We start from the raw sequence: 19,231 nt of genomic DNA, 5'->3' as shown, positions 1-19,231 counted from the left end.
TTGGGTTTTTTCAGGGGTAAAGAGGACCACACTGAAAAAAAAAAAAAGAGGACCACACTAGTGGTGCTCAGAAGCTGCTCCCAGCTCAGTGTTTGGAGATGGCTTGCAGGGGTCTCAAACTCAATTTACCTGGGGGCCGCAGGAGACAAAGTCGGGGTGATCCTTGAGTGCAAAGTCAGTAGTAAGCCTTGAACATTGGGGGGAGTGACCCAAACAACTAAAACAAAATAAAATAAAAAAAGATTCCTCTAGGGCAGGGCTACAAAATGTTGTATGGAGGGCCGCACACGGCCTGCGGGCCACGAGTTTGAGACCCCTGGTTAGGGGATCATGCTACAGTGTGAGGAACAAGCCAGGTCTCCTGCATGTACAGCACAGATCCAGCCTCCTGAACTGTCTCTTGGGCCCTGCCAACAACACCTTAAATGCTAGAAGGTACCTTTCCCAGGAGTGTCCAGATGTGCTCACACAAATGCGGACAGAATGGAGCCAAGAGAAGAGTCTGAACTTCAATAAACCGGAACACAAGGTCTCTGTGCATCCCTTCAATGGCCAGTTCCCGGTACTTATCTTTGGAAGCCTAGAAGATTTGAAACAATTTACCATTTCTCTCACCATATTTCTTTAAAGTACAAATAAAGGAAGAAGTGAGGTTATTGCTCCCTAATGCATAATTTTTTGTTTGTTTTTTGTTTTTGGGTCACACCCGGCAGTGCTCAGGGGTTACTCCTGGCTCTATGCTCAGAAATCACTCCTGGCAGGCACGGGGGACCATATGGGATGCCGGGATTTGAACCACGTACCTTCTGCATGAAAGGCAAACACCTTACCTCCATGCTATCTCTCCGGCCCCCCTAATGCATATTTTAAGTTTTTGGATTTCTTTTGTTTTTTTGGGGGGGAGGGGCCCACACCTGGCATTGCTCAAGGGTCACTCCCGGCTCTATGCTCAGGGATCACTTCTGGCAGTACTCGGGGGACTATATAGGATGCTGGTGATCGAACCCAAGTTGGCAGCATGCAAGGTTAGTGCCCTACATCACTGTGGTCCCAAAATTTTTAAGGTTTTAGCCTTAAAATTTCACATTTTAAAAATTACATATATATGTATAGATACATACATTATATATATACATACATACATATATATACATATATATATATACACACACACATATACATTGGTTTGAGGACACACCTGGTGACACACCTGGCTATACGCTCAGAAATTGCTCCTGGCTTAGGGGACCATATGGGATGCCGGCTATAGAACCCAGATCTGTCCTGGGTCAGTCAAGGCAAATGCCCTACTGTTTCGCTATCATTCCGGCCCCAAAAGTTAGATTTTTGTTTCATTTTTACTTTTAGTAACTGTCAAGTAAGTATAGATCACTGTCTATACTGCATCATTTTTATACTAATTATTCCCAGAAAAACCAAATTCTATAAGGATATTTTTTGTTATAACATGAACGATGATAAATGTGGGGCCCGAGTGATAGTACAGCAGGTAGGGCGCTTGCCTTGCACATGGCTGACCCAGGTTCAATCCCTAGCATCCCATATGGTCCCACAAGTCAGCCAGAAGGAATTTCTGAACACAGAATCAAAAGTAATCCCTGAGCACCACCAGGCATGGACTCAAAAACAAAAACAAGCCAAAAAATTAAAATAACAAATATAAGTTATATAATGAAGGCAAATGCTCTGAGCAGCACATCGAAGAGACACTTTCCAAAAAAGAATATAAATATTACACATTGGTATGCTAAGTACTTATCTTTATTTAAATTGTCTCTGAAAAGCATGTTACATAAATCCCAACGTGATTTTATAAAACTGAGTAAAGCTACATTTTTTTCACAAATGTTGAACTGCCATAATTGAGAAAATACTGACACCTTGTGGGAAGCCAGAAAATGTCTCATTCATTTTTAAATTAATGGCAGTCACTGATAATTCCATTTTTCTCACCAACTTAGAAATTCTCCTAGAAATGTATCGATTTTCCTAGAAGGCACATCTGATTTTTAGATCCCATCTCTCTATTAATAATTACAGGTCAGCCAGTAACAAAATTACTTACAGTAAAAGGGTATCCTGGAGAAAATAGCAAAGAAAACTATAGATTGGAGAATTTAAAACTGTCTTGGCTAAGACTTCCAGTCTCCACTTTTTTGTTTATGCTTATTTGCAGCAGTGCAAGGAGCCCACCAGGGTTGTGCCTGGTGGTGTTTGAGGGGCCCTGTGGAGCTAGAGATCAACCCCAGGGCCTCGAGAGTTGTAAGAATGCGCTCCAGTCCTTTCTGCTAATTCCTCACTCAACCTTTAGTATCAACTTTAATGAGCTACTGGAGACAGGAATGCATAGCTCAGGAGTAGAGCAGTTGCCTTGCATGTCTGAGAGCTAGATTTAATCCTCAGCACCACCAAGAAAAAATAAGAATGCATTTGTCCATTACATATTGTTATGTTATAGCAGAAATAGGGGAGTCAAAAATACATCAAATTCACATGACATTTTACAGCTACTAAAATGACCTACCTGAAATTCAAAAAACCCTGTTTTCAAAGCTTCTTTAAACATCATCTTTTCATAGTTTTGATCAGTTTTGATAATTCCTGCATTCATTTCACTATTAAATGGGTGTAAAAAAAGACAATGTTAAGATGTATTAGAAGATGGTAAAATGGGAACAATTGCTGAAGTCTTTAAAACTTCTCAACCACAAAACCATCTTTACTGAGACCTACCTGGTTACTGTGGGGCTAGCAAGATGGTAGAGGGGTTAAGACACCTGCCTTATATGTGGCCGACCCCAGCATCACACAGTCCCTAGTCCTTCAGCGAGCTACCCAGCATCACTGAGTGTTGCCCCAATACTCTCATGCAACCCAAAAGTCTGCCTGCTGCAGTTTCCTTGCTACCTCTTTACACTTAAGTTCTGTCCTACTTTATTACTTATAAAGACTTCAGCAGTTAGAACGTGTTTGTTTTTAAATGCTTCAATGGAAACTTTCTAGGCCACAACACAATATAAATTAATGATCAGGTTTAGTTGTATTTTAAACAACCGACAGGGATAGATAGTACAGGGTTTAAGGTGCTAGCATGCCAGACAAGCACCCCAGTTCAATCCTAAGAACAACACAGTGTCCTGAACTGTCCTGAACCAGGAATGACCTCTAAGCCAAGAACCAGGACCAGACATGAGCACTACCACACACACCCCCAAAAAATAGTAATCAAAGAACTGACACCTGATAGTCTAAAGTTCTCTCATACTACTCCAGACCTTTCACAATACAGCCCAACTTATTCCCTTCCTAGTCTCCCTCATCAGACTCCACATGTCATACCCGCCTCATGGCTTTCTCCTCTCACTGCAAAACATTACTTTTTTTTTTTTTTGGTTTTTTGGGCCACACCTGTTTGATGCTCAGGGGTTACTCCTGGTTAAGCACTCAGAAATTGCCCCTGGCTTGGGGGGACCATATGGGACTCAGGGGATCGAACCACGGTCCTTCCTTGGCTAGCGCTTGCAAGGCAGACACCTTACCTCAAGCGCCACCTCACCGGCCCCACATTACTTATTTTTTAAAGAGCCCAGAACTCATACCACCTCTGAATTCCCTTTATTCCAATTATACTTTTAGTTAATTGGGAAAATGGTTTTCTCTCCTGATAGTTGACAATAAGAATCAAGTCTTACTCGTCTTTTGTTTGCTTTGTCTTTTGGGCCACACTTAAGATGCTCAGGATTGATACCTGGCACAGTGCTAAGGGGTCACTTCTGGCGAGCTTGGAAGACCAGATAGGATGCTGGGGACTAAACATTAGCATATACAAGGCAAGGGCCTTACCTACTATACTATCACTCCAGTCCCCTTATCTTAGTTTTGGGTAGATTGTGAAAGATCCAGAATAATAAATATCTTGATGGGGAGAGCAATTTTCCACATTTTTTTGTTTTGTTTTTGGGTCACACTGGCAGCACTCAGGGGTTACTCTTGGCAGGCTCGAGGGACCATATGGGATGCTGGGATTCAAACCACAGTCCTTCTGCATGAAAGGCAAACACTCTACCTCCATGCTATCTCTCCGGCCCCAATTTTCCACATCTTTTAATCTACATTTCTCCTTTTACCATTTTGCCCTACTCTAACACAAGACAAAGTGGTAAAAATGGTTTATGAGAATGGGCTTTGAAGACAAATAGTACCAGATTCAAATTTCTATTTGCAAGTTCTAGCTCTGAAAATTTTTACTTTTTTTTTTTGTTTGTTTGTTTTGGTCACACCCAGCAGCACTCAGGGGTTACTCCTGGCTCTACGCTCAGAAATCGCTCCTGGCAGGGACCATATGGGATGCTGGGATTTGAACCACTGACCTTCTGCATGCAAGGTAAATACCCTACCTCCATGCTATCTCTCCAGCCCCATTTTATAAATACTTAATTTTCCTAATACTCAACTTTGTTAACGATAATATAGTCAAGATTATCTTCACCATTATAAAGCTGCCATAAGATTAAAATTAGATCAAAGATGGGAAAAAGTACCTAGCAGAGTACCTGGAATAAACTTTCAAAGAACAGTATCTATTATTGTCATCTATTTTCAAAGGGGGAAAACAGGGGACTTGAAAATGCACCAGTACTAAGTAACTCCAAAGTATAAAGTGCTGGGGCCAGAGCGATAGCACAGCAGTAGGGCATTTGCCTTGCACGCGGCAGATCCAGGACAGACCTGGTTCAATCTCCAGCGTCCCATATGGTCCTGCTAGCCAGAAGTTTCTGAGCACTTAGCCAGGAGTAACTCCTGAGCATCACCAGGTGTGGCCCCAAAAAAACAAAGTACAAAGTGTTTCAGTGTTCTAGAGGTTACCTAGCAAAAACTCTATCATTGAAGGTATTGGCAGGGCCACTTCTCAGGCTGTCCCAGTTGGCGACCATCTCTTTGACCCACTCTACCCATGTATACAGTCGGAGAATGCCCGCATCTGCCATGGTTTCCACAAAATTAGCATCTTCCACAGTGTCACCAGCATCCGCCAGAGCCAGGCGCATTCCTCGAAGAAAGGAGAAAAGCAAGCAATGATTTTCAAACTAAATACCAACTACACGCCCACTTAGATGACTGTGGAGCCTACAGAGAACTGAAGAGAGCCAAGGCTTTAAAGAACTGCACAACTCCAAGGTAAAAATAACAAACACTAAACGTTTGGTAATACACTGTTCCTATATTTGAACCAAGGATAGCAGAGACAGCTCAATGGGCTGAGCACATACATGCTTTACTTGCTAGAGGCCCAGGTCAGAGTACCAGCTCCATACGGTCTCCTGAGTACCACCAGGAATGATCCTGGAATAGCCACTGAACCTCACTGGCTGTGATCAAAGACAAATAAAAAAGATACTTGTTTTTTGTTTGTTTGTTTTGTTTTTGGATTTTTTTTTTTTTTTGGTTTTTGGTTTTTGGGTCACACCCGGCAGTGCTCAGGGGTTCCTCCTGGCTCTATGCTCAGAAATTGTTCCTGGCAGGCTCAGGGAATGGATTCGAACCACCATCCTTCTGCATGAAAGGCAAACGCCCTGGGCCCGGAGAGATAGCTTAGCGGCATTTGCCTTGCAAGCAGCCAATCCAGGACCAAAGGTGGTTGGTTTGAATCCCGGTGTCCCATATGGTCCCCCGTGCCTGCCAGGAGCTATTTCTGAGCAGACAGCCAGGAGTAACCTCTGAGCACCGCCAGGTGTGACCCAAAAACCAAAAAAAAAAAAAAAGAAGAAGAAGAAAGAAAGAAAGAGAGAAAGGGAGGGAGGGAGGGAGGGAGGGAGAGAGGAAGGAAGGAAGGAAGAAGAAAGAAAGAGAGAGAGAAAGAAAAGAAAAGAAAGAGAAAGGAAGGAAGGAAGGAAGGAAGGGAAGGGAAAGGAAAGGGAAGAAAGAGAGAGAGAGAAGAAAGAAAGAAAGAAAGAAAGAAAGAAAGAAAGAAAGAAAGAAAGAAAGAAAGAAAGAAAGAAAGAAAGAAAGAAAGAAAGAAAGAAAGAAAGAAAGAAAGAAAGAAAGAAAGAAAGAAAGAAAGAAAGAAAGAAAGAAAGAAAGAAAGAAAGAAAGAAAGAAAGAAAGAAAGAAAGAAAAAGAAAAAGAAAGAAAGGCACACAGGCAAACGCCCTACCTCCATGCTATCTCTCCAGCCCCTAAAAAAGATATTTGTACCATCTGTTTTGATTTGTCTATGCTTAGCATCCGTATGTGTTTCATCCCAGGTATGTTGAGTTAATGAGATAAAGTGGTCCTTAACTAGGCAGAGGAAGAAAATGATAAACTGGAGAAAGAAAGCTCTATCAACATCTGAGTCTCAATTAGAAGTAGCAAAATACTGCATGAAAACATATACTGTCATCTAAAACATAACAAAAACAATCATTTTTAGTCCTAAAGGTATTATTCTCCTCCTAAGTTTCTAGCAATAAAATTTTCCTTCTCAGGCTCAGGGATTGTGTGCCCCAGGAAATCTGCTGGGAAAGTTACACAGAAGTTACCAAACTCAGTGAGCCTGAAATGTTACACAGAAGGCTCAACTAGCCAACCACAGCCCAGTAAATCCTCAGACACTGACTGGGTAATACCATGGAGATACAGTTCTATCTCTATCTCTCTCTGAACAGTCCAGCATGGCTGACTCAGAGTGGGTCCTGAGACCCTCAACTGTCACCCCACCCCCATCTTATTGATGGTAAGATCTGCCCATTTCTGGGAGGGGTCTTTGGAAGGTAACAAAAGGATTGCCACAGGGGCAAGTAGAGGATTGATTAGGGGGATTCAGGGAGATTCAGCATGAGATATTCAGGGAGAAGCAAGATGGAGGAAGAAGAGACAGGTTGAATGCTGGGCTGATTATGGATCCAGTGTAAAGATTATGATAGAAGCCACAACTGTTGGCTAGGGCCCTGAATAAAGCTGATGTCTTCTGAAACCTGACTGGTATGAGTCTTTTCCTCCGGCTGAAGGGAGTTGCAGGCGTGCGGCCCCGGGCTGGAGGAGAAAGGCCCCTCCATCCATCTCACCATCATCCATCACCATCCAGGACTCGATAATTAATGTGAATCTACACTCAACCCAATGAACATGACTTAAAATCTTCCTCAAGCTCCACCAAAAGAACAAAAAGACTCTTTTTCTTTTTTAGTTTTTGGGCCACACCCAACCATCCTCAGAGGTTACTCCTGGCTCTGCACTCAGCAATCACTCCTGACAGTGCTCACTATACTATTGCTCCAGCTCCTGAACAAAAAGATTTTATTTTAAACCAGGAACTACTCCTTGTGTTGCTCAGGGTGCTGGAGACTGAAGCAGAGTTAGCCACATGCAAAATGAGTGCCCTACCTGCTGTACTATTGCTCTGGCCTCTAAAATAACAATTGGGGGGGGGGGGGGTTACATCCAGTAGCACTCAAGGATTACTCCTGGCTCTGTGCTCAGAAATCACCCCTGGCAGGCACGAGGGACCATATGGGATGCCGGGATTTGAACCACCGTCCCTCTGCAATCAAAGCAAATGCCCTAGCTCCATGCTATCTCTCCAGCCCCTAAAATAACAGTTTTTAAGTATATATGAGAAGCATCATGCCATGTCACTAATATAAAAGTACATACCATCAGCTGAAAACTTGTCAATAGCTTGGGTCAAAGTGAGAAAGTTCCCTGTAGATTTTGACATCTAAAACAGAAAGCAGAAGATAGGCATTATAATATATATAAACAAAATAAACCAAATGGGCTGAATCAAATTAACTGGTAGGCCATGAATATAAAGGATTATAAAAAACAAAATTTATCTAAAACAAAATTGAGGGATCGAGAGATAATACAAGAGGCCTTGCATATGGCTCCCCCAAACCCAGCCAGGAGTAAGCCTTGAGCACTCAGGGGTAGACCAAAATCTAAAATAAAATGAAGTTTAGCACAGGTTAAAATTGAAGTCTAAGGACTGACAGTGGTTCAATTTCCGACATCCCATATGGTCCCCTGAGCCTTCTAGGAGCGATTTCTGATAACAGAGTCAGAAGTAACCTCTGAGCAACAGCCCGGTGTGAGCCAAAAAAAGAAACAAAATAAAAATGAAGTCTAGAGGCTAAAAAGCAGATAAGGCACTTGTCTTGAACATAGCCAACACAGGTTCCTGATAGGCTATGGGGACCATATGGGATGCTAGGCATTGAACCTAGGTTGGCAATGTACTAGGGCCTCCTTGCTGTACTATCTGACCCTACTCCTAAAATAAAAATGGGGGGGGGGGAGGTTTATGCCACATCCAGCGATGCTTAGGGTTTATTCCTGGCTCAGCACTCGGGAACTACTGGCAGTGCTCAGAGAACCATATGTGTGCTGGGGATCAAATTTGGATCGGTTGTGTACAAGGCAAATGCCCTCTCTTCTCTGCTATCGCTGCAGCCACTCCTAAATATTTTAAATGAAAGACTTTTTAAAACTCAGATTTTTGTATCTATCTTTCTTTTTTCTGCTGTTAAAGTCACAGCTGGCAGTGTTAAGAGGTAACTCCTGGGGCCAAGAGATAGCACAGCGGTAGGACATTGTTTTGCACACTGCTGACCCAGGACAAAGATTCGATCCCCCACATAAGATCCCATAAGGTCCCCCAAGCCTGCCAGGAGTAACCCCTAAGCACCACCAGGTTTGGCCAAAAAAAAACAAAAACAAAAACAAAAGATAACTCTTGCTCTGCATGCAGAATTTACTCCTGGCAGACTTGAGAGACCATATGAAATGCCAGGGATTGAACCCAAGTCCACTGCATGCAAGGCATGTTCTCATTGCCATTGCACCAGCACCCCTTTCTTTTTTTTTTTTTAAACACACTTAAGTCTGAGAAGCTCTATATGAGAAATTTGCTTTTGACTAAGTTTGGAGTGTTCCAGAATTTGTGAGAGAATCTTACCTTCTCGGAATTGAGGAGGAGATGCCCATTTGCTCTTACCGCTGATGGCCACTTGTCACTGTGCAAGTAGATATATAACAACAGAAATAATGAAATCTAGACATCTGACATTGGTAGGCGTTATATTGTTTACAAAAATCACAAGAAAATGATAGTAGTGATGAGCTTTGGGCACATGAGAGCAAGACTAAAAGTAGCTTTTAAGGTTGTTTGGTGCTTGGGGACTGCATCCAATTCATTCACAATGGTGGGGGGGGACTATGCAATATATGTGCTCAACCCATTGGTCTATCTCTCTCCCCGGGTTTCAAACATTTAATGTTTCTGAAAATTTTTGACTTTTCAAATTCTGTACACTTTGTTTGCCTTGGCAGTTAGATCAGGGAAGCCCAGAGGCAGAGAGCAAGGATAGAGGAGGCAAACAGCACCTGACACTGCCTGTGGTACCTGATCTCTGGATCAAGAACAAAGAGGAAGGAAACTTATGCACAAAAAAAAAAAAAAAACATTTAAAATGATCCCTGAGTGCAAAGCCTGAAATAAACCTTGAGCATTACTGAATGTGGCCCAAAAACCAAGCAAAACAAAACCCAAAAATGCACTGTCATTTTTTTTTTTTTTTTTGAGAGATAGTATAATGAGAAGGACACACTGACTTCCAGGTCACTACATGATTTCCTAAGCCCTAAGAACAGAAACAGGAGCAAGCTCTGAGCATCTCCAGAGATGGTCCAAAAACAAAGATAATGCCTTGGTTTCATCTCTACCCTGAAGATTTGACATGAATTTCAACCTAAGATGTGTACCCTAAGCTCTTTCAACTCTGAATATTCTCTCTCTCTTCTCTTCTCTCTCTCCTCTCTCCCCCTTCCCTCCTCTTCCCCCCCTCTTCTTCCCCCCACCTCCAGGTAAAGTTCTCCATTTTTTTTTCCATTTTTTCAGAAATGCTTTTGAGAGGCTAGATAGATAACACAGGTGTTAAGTCCCTTGTCTTCCATGCAGCCAACCTAGGTTTGATCCCCCACATTACATGATCCCTTGAGCACTGCCAAAGGTTACTCCTGTACACTGCCAGAGGTCACTCTTATGCAGAGCCAGAAATAATCCCTGAGCACCACTGGGTGTGGACTCAATCCCTTAGTCCCAAGAAAAGAATTTCTGGATTAACAGAGATACAGTTTTTGCTTCAGAATACATTTAGCATGAGTGGTCATTCCTAAGCAAAGAGCCAGAAACAAACTAGACCCTGAGCATTTAACGCATGCGTGCATGCGCGCACATACACATACACATACACACACACACACACACACACACACACACACACACACACACACACACACAGAAATAAAAGGATATAACAGGCAATACAGTCTGAACCTTTTACAGTAACTTCTTACAAGCCCATAGGACACCCACATTAATACACATTAATAATCAACAAAGCCGGGCCCGGAGAGATAGCACAGCGGCGTTTGCCTTGCAAGCAGCCGATCCAGGACCAAAGGTGGTTGGTTTGAATCCTGGTGTCCCATATGGTCCCCCGTGCCTGCCAGGAGCTATTTCTGAGCAAACAGCCAGGAGTAACCCCTGAGCACTGCTGGGTGTGGCCCAAAAACCAAAAAAAAAAAAAAAAAAAATCAACAAAGCCATTCCACATCGTTTTTCACTCACCTTTGTTCTGGCCACATAGCCACATGATTATAAAGATAATATGAAAGATGATTTGGCACAAGATCCTTGCCAGAAACTCGAAGATCCACAGGATACCAGAATTCAAACTCCTGCCGTAACTGATCTAATTTTTCCTTTGAGATCTGTGTCTTAGGATATGGCGCCTTCTTAAAAAATATATAATCCCAAACTTCCTTGGTCATTTGTTGTGGTCTGTATTAAAAATAAAAGAAGTATAATAACAAAAAGTACTGACATTATTTTTAAAATAAATTAGTATTTTATTCTAACCATAAGTGTTGTTACAGTAACATATGAAAACGAATGCCAAAGAATGACAGATCAGAGAGAGTAAAGGAATTAAGGCATTTGCCTTAACTGCACCTGAAAGGCACTATATATCATCCCTTGAGCACTGCCAGGAGTGACCCCTGAACACAGAGCAAGCATAAGACCTGAGCACTATCCGGTGAAGCCCAAACTTCTTCCACACAAAAAAAGAGCGAATAATAATAAAAACAGGCTATATGGTATTTTTTTTTTCTGTTCTGTAGCAAGAAAGGCAAAAAATCATTATAATAACATTCTACAAAATTAATTCTATTTTTAAATTTTTGTTCGTTTTTTTTTGGGGGGGGCCCACACCGGTGACGCTCAGGGGTTACTCCTGGCTATGCGATCAGAAATTGTTCCTGGTTTGGGGGACCATATGGGATGACGGGGGATCAAACCATGGTCCATCCTAGGTTAGCCACGAGCAAGGCAAACACCCTACCACTTGCGCCACTACTCCAGCCCCAATTTTTGTTTTGTTTTGAGGGGGCCACACCTGTCAATGATCAGGAGTTACCCCTGGCTATACGATCAGAAATTATTCAATCAATGCTCAGGAAATCCTATGGAATGTGGGGGATCAAACCCAGGATAGTGTGTGCAAGAAAGGCAAGCACCCACCCTACCCATTGTTCTATCTCTCCAGGCCCTGCAAAATGAATTCTTATAAAAACTAGGTATTCATAAAAAGAACTTTCCATACAAAAATCAAGACCCATACATAAATAAAGATGCAGAAGGGGCAAGAGAATTTTTAACAAATCAATAAAAAGATCACATCTCAGAACTGGAGGGATATATAGAGGATAAGGTGTTTACCTTACACAAATCCCTACAACCACCCAATATAGTCTCCCCAGAGCCACACAAGAAGTGATCCCTAAGTACAGAGCCAGGAGCACTGACAGGTATGGCCCAATACAAAATATACACATACCCTCCCCCAAAAATCATCACATCTAATGATAATAAATGATGCTTGGTTCCTTATCCATTCACCAACCTGATGCCCAAAGGTGAGTCAGCCTGTCCTCGCAAGTGACCCCCCTGCAACAAGTGTGCGACTGTGTAAAAGGCCATATAGATTGTGGAATCAGAGAGAGACTCAATCAGCCACTGCTCATCCCAAGGCAGACGAGTACCTATAAGAGCAAAGAAAATGAACACAGGGGGGGCTGGAGCCACAGCACAGCGGGGAGGGCGCTTGCCTTGTACATGGCCAACCTGGCTTCACTCCCCAGCATCCCAGATGGTCCCCCGAGCACCAACAGGTATGGCTCTGGTGCCCTACGCATCCCTGAAGTGGCCCTGACAATCCCTGCCTGCACAGCATCCTTGGACCCGACCACTGAAGCCTCCAGCTCTATGGGCCAATTCTTTTTTTTTTTTTTTTTTTTTTTTGGTTTTTTGGGTCACACCCGGTGGTGCTCAGGGGTTACTCCTGGCTGTCTGCTCAGAAATAGCTCCTGGCAGGCACGGGGAACCATATGGGACACCGGGATTCGAACCAACCACCTTTGGTCCTGAATCGGCTGCTTGCAAGGCAAACGCCATTGTGCTATTTCTCCGGGCCCTATGGGCCAATTCTTGCAGGGAGCAGCCCTCCAGACCTGCTGAGCCCCCAAGCCTTGAGAGCCAGCCCCCTCCACTACCAAAAAAAAAAATTAAAAGCACTAATTTGTCACATAACCCCTGAGTACCGTCCAGTATGGCCCCAAACAAACAAACAACAATAAAAAAAAAAAATTACAATCAGGAGAAACCTGTTGAGCCATTTCATTTATTAAATCCACATTTCTAGGACAGGCACTGTAGCATTTATAAATCTACTCCTTTAGGGAAAAAAAATCTTTAGGGGATCATATATATATATAGCACATCAAGTAAAGTACTTGCCTTGCAGGCAACTGACCTGGGTTCAATCCCCATCACTATAGTCCCCTGAATCCACACTAGGAGTAATCCCTGTGTGCAGAGCCAGAAATAAGCCCTCAGCAGCGCTGAGTATGGAACAAAAAATAAACACATTTAGAAAATTCCTAAATTTACTTTAGTTCTTTGGGGGACTGTGGGGAGAAGAAGAGCCGAAGGACTAGAATCCCCCCATAAATAAAAAAAAAAAAAAAATAGGGGCCAGGCGGTGGCGCTAAAGGTAAGGTGCCTGCCTTGCCAGCGCTAGCCTTGGACGGACCTCGGTTCGATCCCCCGGTGTCCCATATGGTCCCCCAAGCCAGGAGCAACTTCTGAGCGCATAGCCAGGAGTAACCCCTGAGCGTTACCGGGTGTGGCCCAAAAACCAAAAAAAAAAAAAAAAAAAATAGAACAAACGCTCTGCTGGTGATAGGACATGCTTCCTCTACTTCCAGATAGATGATGATAAGCAACCAGAGTAATATCCTATGTGCTTCACTCTTTAAACAAAACATAAAACTGCTGAATCAGTGAAAGCAGGTCAGGTAAATTAGTTCAGAGGTGAGGGGCACAAGAACCTAAGTTCGAATCCATGCACCTCCTCTTCCCCCACTGCCCAAGCACCACCAGGCATGGCCCTGGTACCCTGAGCACCCCTGAAATGGCCCAGACAATTCCTACCTGCACAGCATCCTCGATCCTCGGACCTGACCACTGAAACCTCCAGCTCCGTAGCTAATTCTTTTTTTTTTTTTTTTTTTTTGGGGGGGGGGGGGCACACCTGGTGATACTCAGGAGTTACTCCTGACTCTGCACTCAGAAATTGCTCCTGGCAGGCATGGGGGACCACATAGGATGCCAGGGGATCGAACTACAGTCCATCTTGGGTCAGCCGCGTGCAAGGCAAACGCCCTACCACTGTGCTATCTCTCTGGCCCCTGTAAGCCAATTCTTGCAGGAAGCACTGCTCCAGGCCTGCTGAGGCCCCCAATCCTTGGGAGCCACCCACCCCCTACTACCAAAAAGAAAAGTTAAAAGCACTAATTTGCCACATAACTGGAAGTCGTGCTTACCTAAGCCATATGTTCTGGAGCAAGCATGCTCTTGAAGCCAATCTAAGGTAGCTTCAAAATTTCTCCGGGTCTCATCACAGAATCTAGAGAGAAAAAAGACACAATGTCTCTCTTGACCTGTAGTGGCCTTAGTATTTAATCTTTCTCTCCTCTTCCTCATTGTTTTCCCTCATCTTACGTTTCCAAATTCTTCAGGCACTGAGATGTCTGTTTTTTCCAGTTCTCTTCTCCATAATCCAAGTACCTGACAGGAGATGAATTGTTTTAAATTAATAAAATCCAAAAGTAAGGGCCTTGCACGCAAGACTGATGGTGGTTCAATCCCCAGAATCCCATATGGTCCCCTGAGCCCGCCAGGAGCAATTTCTGAGCATAGAGCCAGGAGGAACCTCTGAATGCCGCCAGTTGTGACCCAAAAACAAAACAAACAAACAAACGAAAATCCAAAAGTAAAGCTTAGCGACAGAAGAAAATTTCTTCTTGCTATAAAAGACTAACCATTGGTCACATAAAGCCACAACGCATTCATCTGAAGACCTGGACATAACTTGTTTCTCTGGTTCCATGTAAATAAATGCATCTTTCTAAATAAATATAAATAAGAACATGTCAGATTCATATGTCAGTAATTATTCTTCAACAGTAAATAAAACAACTTTTAAGAAAATGTCTTATCAGCAATAACTGAGACCTCACATTGCTCAACCTCCTATTTCCCAGGTGCCTTTCTAAATAAGTTCCAATAAAGACCATCTTGCTTCAAAGTCAGAATGATAAAGAGAGAGTAAGGTTGTTATAGGACCGGCCCAAATTCAAGCTCTAGACTCCCATTTGGTTCCCCAAGCCCACCAGGAGTCATCCCTCAGCAAAGAGCCAGGAGTAAGCTCTGAGCACCATTTGATGTGGCCCAAATTGAAAAAAAAAAAATAAAGCTATTGTGATTTTCCAGAAAAAAGGCAAGAAAAAAAGTTGAAAGGCAAAGAGGAAACCCAGATTCAATACTCAGCAGCTATGAACCCCCTAGCATATACCAAGTATAATACCAAGCATAATTCCTGAGTACAGGGACAGAAAGAGAGAAAAGAAAAAACAAGAAAGAGATCCCATAAAAAGAAAGCAATTACATAATCCAAGTTGACACAAGAAGGGGAGGTCTAGAATAGGAATTCAACAGTATTTAAATTAAATGAGTAGCTAAATATGTCTCCTATTTTCTACCACAAAACTACATATTACCGTTAAGGTTCTACTACAGAATCTACTGCTAATTAACACTGAAACTTGTTCCTACTAACAGCTTTTCTCCTAAAACACTCTATAGGCTCTAGCGTATCACATACAGTGTCGATCATCCTTTTCTGAATAGTCTTCTTCACATCTTGAACTTTCTGTCCTTTAAATCCATCCACCAACATTACCTAAAAGGATAAAGATATGAAGAACCAAAATCTATGTAAGAAAATTAAAATTTGCTTTGGGTTTTCAACTTAAGTTTTATCCATAATAAGTGTACTTTCTACCCACCAAGAGTGAAATTCATCATACCATAACCACAATTGCTTAATATGGCATAGTGTAGACAACTAATATGTATAGCACCATTGGGGGACAGGGCTGGGGATTAAATATAAAACAGGCATCATGAAAACAAGCGGGGGGAAAAAAACACTCTTTTCTCCCACTTTTCTGTGAACCGAATTCCACTCACTATCTCACATCCTTCCTGAAGGCTTCGGACAAAGAATTGAGCACAACTAAGCCCAACCTCAGTTAGACTTCTCTTTTCAAGCCCCCAAAGCCGTTGCCAGTAAACATTCTCCTTCATGAGGTTATGTGAAGAGCTTGGCTCATACAACACACCATGGCCTACTCTTTTGCAACTTTGCTTTTCACTTTCAGAAAATGTCATTTCTGGCCGAAGTTGGCTAATCCATAATCTTCCTCCAGCTGATATTTGAGCTCCATCTACTGGACTGTGTCTCCTTCAAATGGCTTCAATCTTAAGGGGAAAGACACAGTGTTCTGCTACTTGCTTCAAATTCTTTCACATAGTAACATTGCTTCATTTCTACTTTACTCATCACTATGAAATCATGCTTAGTGGTCCTAGGTACAGTGGTGAAGAGCACAGCTCATGAGGCAGAGAGATGGATAGCACTTGTCTTGTACTCAGCCTACCTGGTTCAATCCCCATCATCCCACATGGTGCCCCCAGCACTACTGAGAATTAAGTCCTGAGCATCACCTGTTTGGGGGTCACATCTGGCAATGCTCAGGGCCTACTCCTGTCTCTGTGCTCAGGAATCATTCCAGGTGGTGCTCAGGAGACCATGAGATGTTGGGGGATCAAACCTGGGTTGGCCGCATACAAAACAAATGCTCTAACCACTGTAAAATCTCTCTAGACCCAAATGACTTAGTGTCTTAATATTCCAATTTTCTCACATATAAAATCAAATAGTACCTACCTTGCAAGGTTATAATGGTCAGTTATTATTATTTTAGCCATACCCAGTAGAGTTTGGGAGATGCCACACCAAGAATGAACCAGGGCCACCATCCTCCCCCATGCAAAGTATGCACTTCCCACATGTGAGCCATATCATCACTGGGTCCCATGAGACTAATTTTAGATTTAAATAATTTAATACATAAGTGCTACATAAATGTTGACTTCACCATAAATATATAAGCCACTTAAATTATATTTTAGTAATTTTTCATAATACAGAAAAATGAGTTTTATAAAAATAAAGAACATTCTCATCCATAACCTTGAAAAATTTCAAATGCCTGTCATGCATGTTTTGCTGTTGGGAGGACTGGGTTCAATCCCCAGCACTGTATAGCCCCCAGTACTGCTAACATCAACCTCCCAAGTATGAGAAAAAGTAATTCCTGGGCACTGCTAAGAAAGTAAGTTCCAGGTACTATCCGTACTTAAAAAACTAGAACTCCTGCAAAATACTAACTGGAGCCAAAGTGAGAGTACAGTATGCAGGTCACTTGCCTCGCAAATAGTTGACCCAGGTTCAACCTCCCATCATCCCATAGTCCATAGTCCCTCAAGCAGTGCCAGAAGTAATGCCTGAGTGTAGAGCCGGGAGTAACTTTGAGAGCACTGTCAGGTGTGCCCCACCCCCCAAAAAAAAGAATACTTTTTTTTCCCTGTAAATTCAGGGGTGGATGAGGACTGAATATTAGTACAGGGAGGTAAACAGCTTGCCCTGCAAAAAGCTGCTCCTGGTTCAATCCCTGGCACAGCATATGGTCCTTCAAACACTGTCAGGGTTCACTCCTGAGCAGAACCAGGAATAGTTCTGATCACCACTAAGTGTAGGACCAAAAAAAAAAAATCATTCTTTATAAATTCCCAGAGAACATACAAATATGATTTCTGTAATTTCCACTAGATACAAGTATAAATTAAAAAAAAAACCATATATATATATATATAAAAATAACTCTGTGCTATCTCTCCGGCCCCTATATATAGGGGCCGGAGAGATAGCACAGAGTTATTTGCCTTGCAAGCAGTCGATCCAGGATCTAAGGTGGTTGGTTCGAATCCCGGCGTCCCATATGGTCCCCCAAGCCTGCCAGGAGCTATTTCTGAGCAGATAGCCAGGAGTAACCCCTGAGCATCGCCAGGTGTGACCCAAAAAAAACATAAATAAATAAATAAATAAATAAATAAATAAATAAATAAATAAATAAGGGGCCAGAGCGGTGGCGCAAGTGGTAGGGCACACTAATCTAGGATGGACCATGTTTCAATCCCCTGGCATCCCATATGGTCCTCCAAGACAGGAGTGATTTCTGAGTGCATAGCCAGGAGTAACCCTGACTGAGCATCACCAGGTGTGGTCCAAAAAGAAAAATAAAAATTATGAATTAGAAGATCGGGGCTGGAGAGAAGCATGGAGGTAAGGCATTTGCCTTGCATGCAGAAGGTCAGTGGTTCAAATCCCGGCATCCTGGGGCCCGGAGAAATAGCATAGTGGCGTGTGCCTTGCAAGTGGCTGATCCAGGACCAAAGGTGGTTGGTTCGAATCCCGGTGTCCCATATGGTCCCCTGTGCCTGCCAGGAACTATTTCTGAGCAGACAGCCAGGAGTAACCCCTAAGCAATGCAGGGTGTGACCCAAAAAAAAAAAAAAAAATCAAATCCCGGCATCCCATATGATTCCCCAAGCCTGCCAAGGGTGATTTCTGAGCATGGAGCAAGGAGTAACCCCTGAGTGCTGCCAGGTGTGACCCAAAAACCAAAAAAAAAAAAAAAAAAAAAAAAAAGAATCAGAAGACACAATTACATTAATCTTTTAGTATAGAGCTGAAACTATTTTATATTTTTTATATTCCTTCTAACTCCGTAAAATGATAACTACAGAGTAAATTAAACTAAACAACCTAAAAGATAATGCAGCAGAGATTATATAGTAGGTAAGGTACTTGCACTGCATGCAACCAAACTAGCACCACACAAGGACCCCCAAACCCATATGTGGTGATCCCTGATCAGAGCCAGGAGTAAATTCTGAGCATTGCTGGGTATGGCCCAAATCCCCCTTCAATTTATATTTTTAATATAAGTATTACTTACACCATCATAAAATCCTTTCAGATATAATTTCTCCTTCGCTTCAGCAAGTTTTTCTCGATCATTCTGGCTCTGAACTTTCAACTCATCACAAATGGTCACAGCAGAAAGGTTTCCCAAACCTGGGATTTCAATGATTGGCACCTGCAAAAGAATAGCAATGACTGGGGGCTGGAGAGATAGCACAGCAGTTGGACATTTGCCTTGCAAGCGGCAGACTGACAGTGGTTCAAATCCCCGCATCCCATATGCGCGCCTACCCCCCCCCCCCCCCCCCCCCCCCCCCCCCCCCCCCCCCCCCCCCCCCCCCCCCCCCCCCCCGCCTGCCAGGAGCGATTTCTGAGCACAGAGCCAGGAGTAACCCTTGAGTGCCGCTGGGTGTGGTCCAACCAACCCCGCCCCCCAAAAGAAAAAAAACAGAACAGTAATGGTTGAAACGTGATCGCAATAAGCAAATACAAAATCTGTCTGGACGGCACAGAGTCCTTTTTTTCTGCCATCCAGTGAATTATTTTATATTTTACGCATCATATGGCAATGTTACATGTTAGTTGGTCACCCAATGATCAGAACTCATGTGAATGTCTTTTAGAGGGTGAGAATGAGCCACATCCATTAGTGCTCAGGAGCTAGTCCTGATTCTCAGAATTAGAGAGATTGTACAGGGTATAGATGTTTGCTT

General features: G+C 42.9%; 1 protein-coding gene across 1 annotated transcript in view; it reads right to left on the bottom strand.

Annotated features, from left to right (window-relative positions):
• The window catches only part of LARS1 (leucyl-tRNA synthetase 1), a 70,677-nt gene that overhangs the window by 19,389 nt on the left and 32,057 nt on the right, over nucleotides 1–19,231 (bottom strand). The window contains exons 14-25 of the mRNA XM_049786843.1: nucleotides 18,553–18,693; nucleotides 15,291–15,368; nucleotides 14,449–14,534; nucleotides 14,129–14,194; nucleotides 13,951–14,033; nucleotides 11,970–12,108; nucleotides 10,634–10,846; nucleotides 8,960–9,017; nucleotides 7,657–7,720; nucleotides 4,888–5,071; nucleotides 2,546–2,636; nucleotides 440–580 (exon numbers count right to left, since the gene is read on the bottom strand). Coding sequence (XP_049642800.1) covers nucleotides 440–580; nucleotides 2,546–2,636; nucleotides 4,888–5,071; nucleotides 7,657–7,720; nucleotides 8,960–9,017; nucleotides 10,634–10,846; nucleotides 11,970–12,108; nucleotides 13,951–14,033; nucleotides 14,129–14,194; nucleotides 14,449–14,534; nucleotides 15,291–15,368; nucleotides 18,553–18,693 — 1,344 coding nt within the window. The remainder of the gene's footprint in view (nucleotides 1–439; nucleotides 581–2,545; nucleotides 2,637–4,887; nucleotides 5,072–7,656; nucleotides 7,721–8,959; nucleotides 9,018–10,633; nucleotides 10,847–11,969; nucleotides 12,109–13,950; nucleotides 14,034–14,128; nucleotides 14,195–14,448; nucleotides 14,535–15,290; nucleotides 15,369–18,552; nucleotides 18,694–19,231) is intronic.

The sequence above is a fragment of the Suncus etruscus genome, chromosome 14 (assembly GCF_024139225.1).
Source record: "Suncus etruscus isolate mSunEtr1 chromosome 14, mSunEtr1.pri.cur, whole genome shotgun sequence".
NCBI lineage: Eukaryota > Metazoa > Chordata > Mammalia > Eulipotyphla > Soricidae > Suncus > Suncus etruscus.
Note: the sequence above shows the minus strand (reverse complement) of the source record. Positions and strands in the feature narration are given on the sequence as shown.